The following is a 469-nucleotide window of genomic DNA, read 5'->3' as shown; positions in this document are numbered from 1 at the left end:
CAGGAACAGGCAGGTACCACCGTGGGGACACGATGCCATCACTGCTGGGGCAGGGACCTGAGCCTGGCACCCAAGCTGCCGGCTGTGGCTTTGCCCTGCCCAGGCAGAATAAGGCTGCTGGAGTCCTGGGTGCACCCGTGGGCCCTGTGTAAGGCAGCCCTGATCCCCTGTGGAGTCTGCTGCCTGTCCCTCCCCCAGGGAGGGCAGGGCCCGCGGCTGGGGTACCCTGGGGCAGAGGCACCCCAGCTAAGTGTTGTCTCAGGGCAGGGCCATGCCCACGACTGGAGGGGCCAGGAGGGGTTTGGTGTCACATGCGTTTACATAGCTCTCAGTTGTGCGGCCGTGGATCTTCTGGTGGCGTTTGTAGTTGTCCCAGTGGCCAGTGGTGTAGGAGCAGGCCTGGCACTGGAAGGGCTTCCCACCCGTGTGCCGCAGCATGTGCCGCTTCAGGGTCATGCTCTGGTTGCAG

At 64.8% G+C, this 469-nt stretch overlaps 1 protein-coding gene across 1 annotated transcript in view; it reads right to left on the bottom strand.

Annotated features, from left to right (window-relative positions):
• Positions 1-258: 258 nt before the first annotated feature.
• The window catches only part of LOC104528506 (zinc finger protein 513-like), a 1499-nt gene continuing 1288 nt past the window's right edge, over positions 259-469 (bottom strand). Inside the window, 1 exon segment of the mRNA XM_029086099.1 lies at positions 259-469. This exon segment is cut by the window's right edge and continues 707 nt beyond it. Within this exon segment, the coding sequence (XP_028941932.1) occupies positions 259-469 (211 nt within the window).

Source organism: Antrostomus carolinensis, unplaced genomic scaffold (assembly GCF_000700745.2).
Source record: "Antrostomus carolinensis isolate BGI_N321 unplaced genomic scaffold, ASM70074v2 scaffold6277, whole genome shotgun sequence".
In the NCBI taxonomy this organism is placed as follows: domain Eukaryota; kingdom Metazoa; phylum Chordata; class Aves; order Caprimulgiformes; family Caprimulgidae; genus Antrostomus; species Antrostomus carolinensis.
The sequence above is the reverse complement of the archived record's forward strand: the minus strand, read 5'-3'. Positions and strand labels throughout refer to the sequence as shown.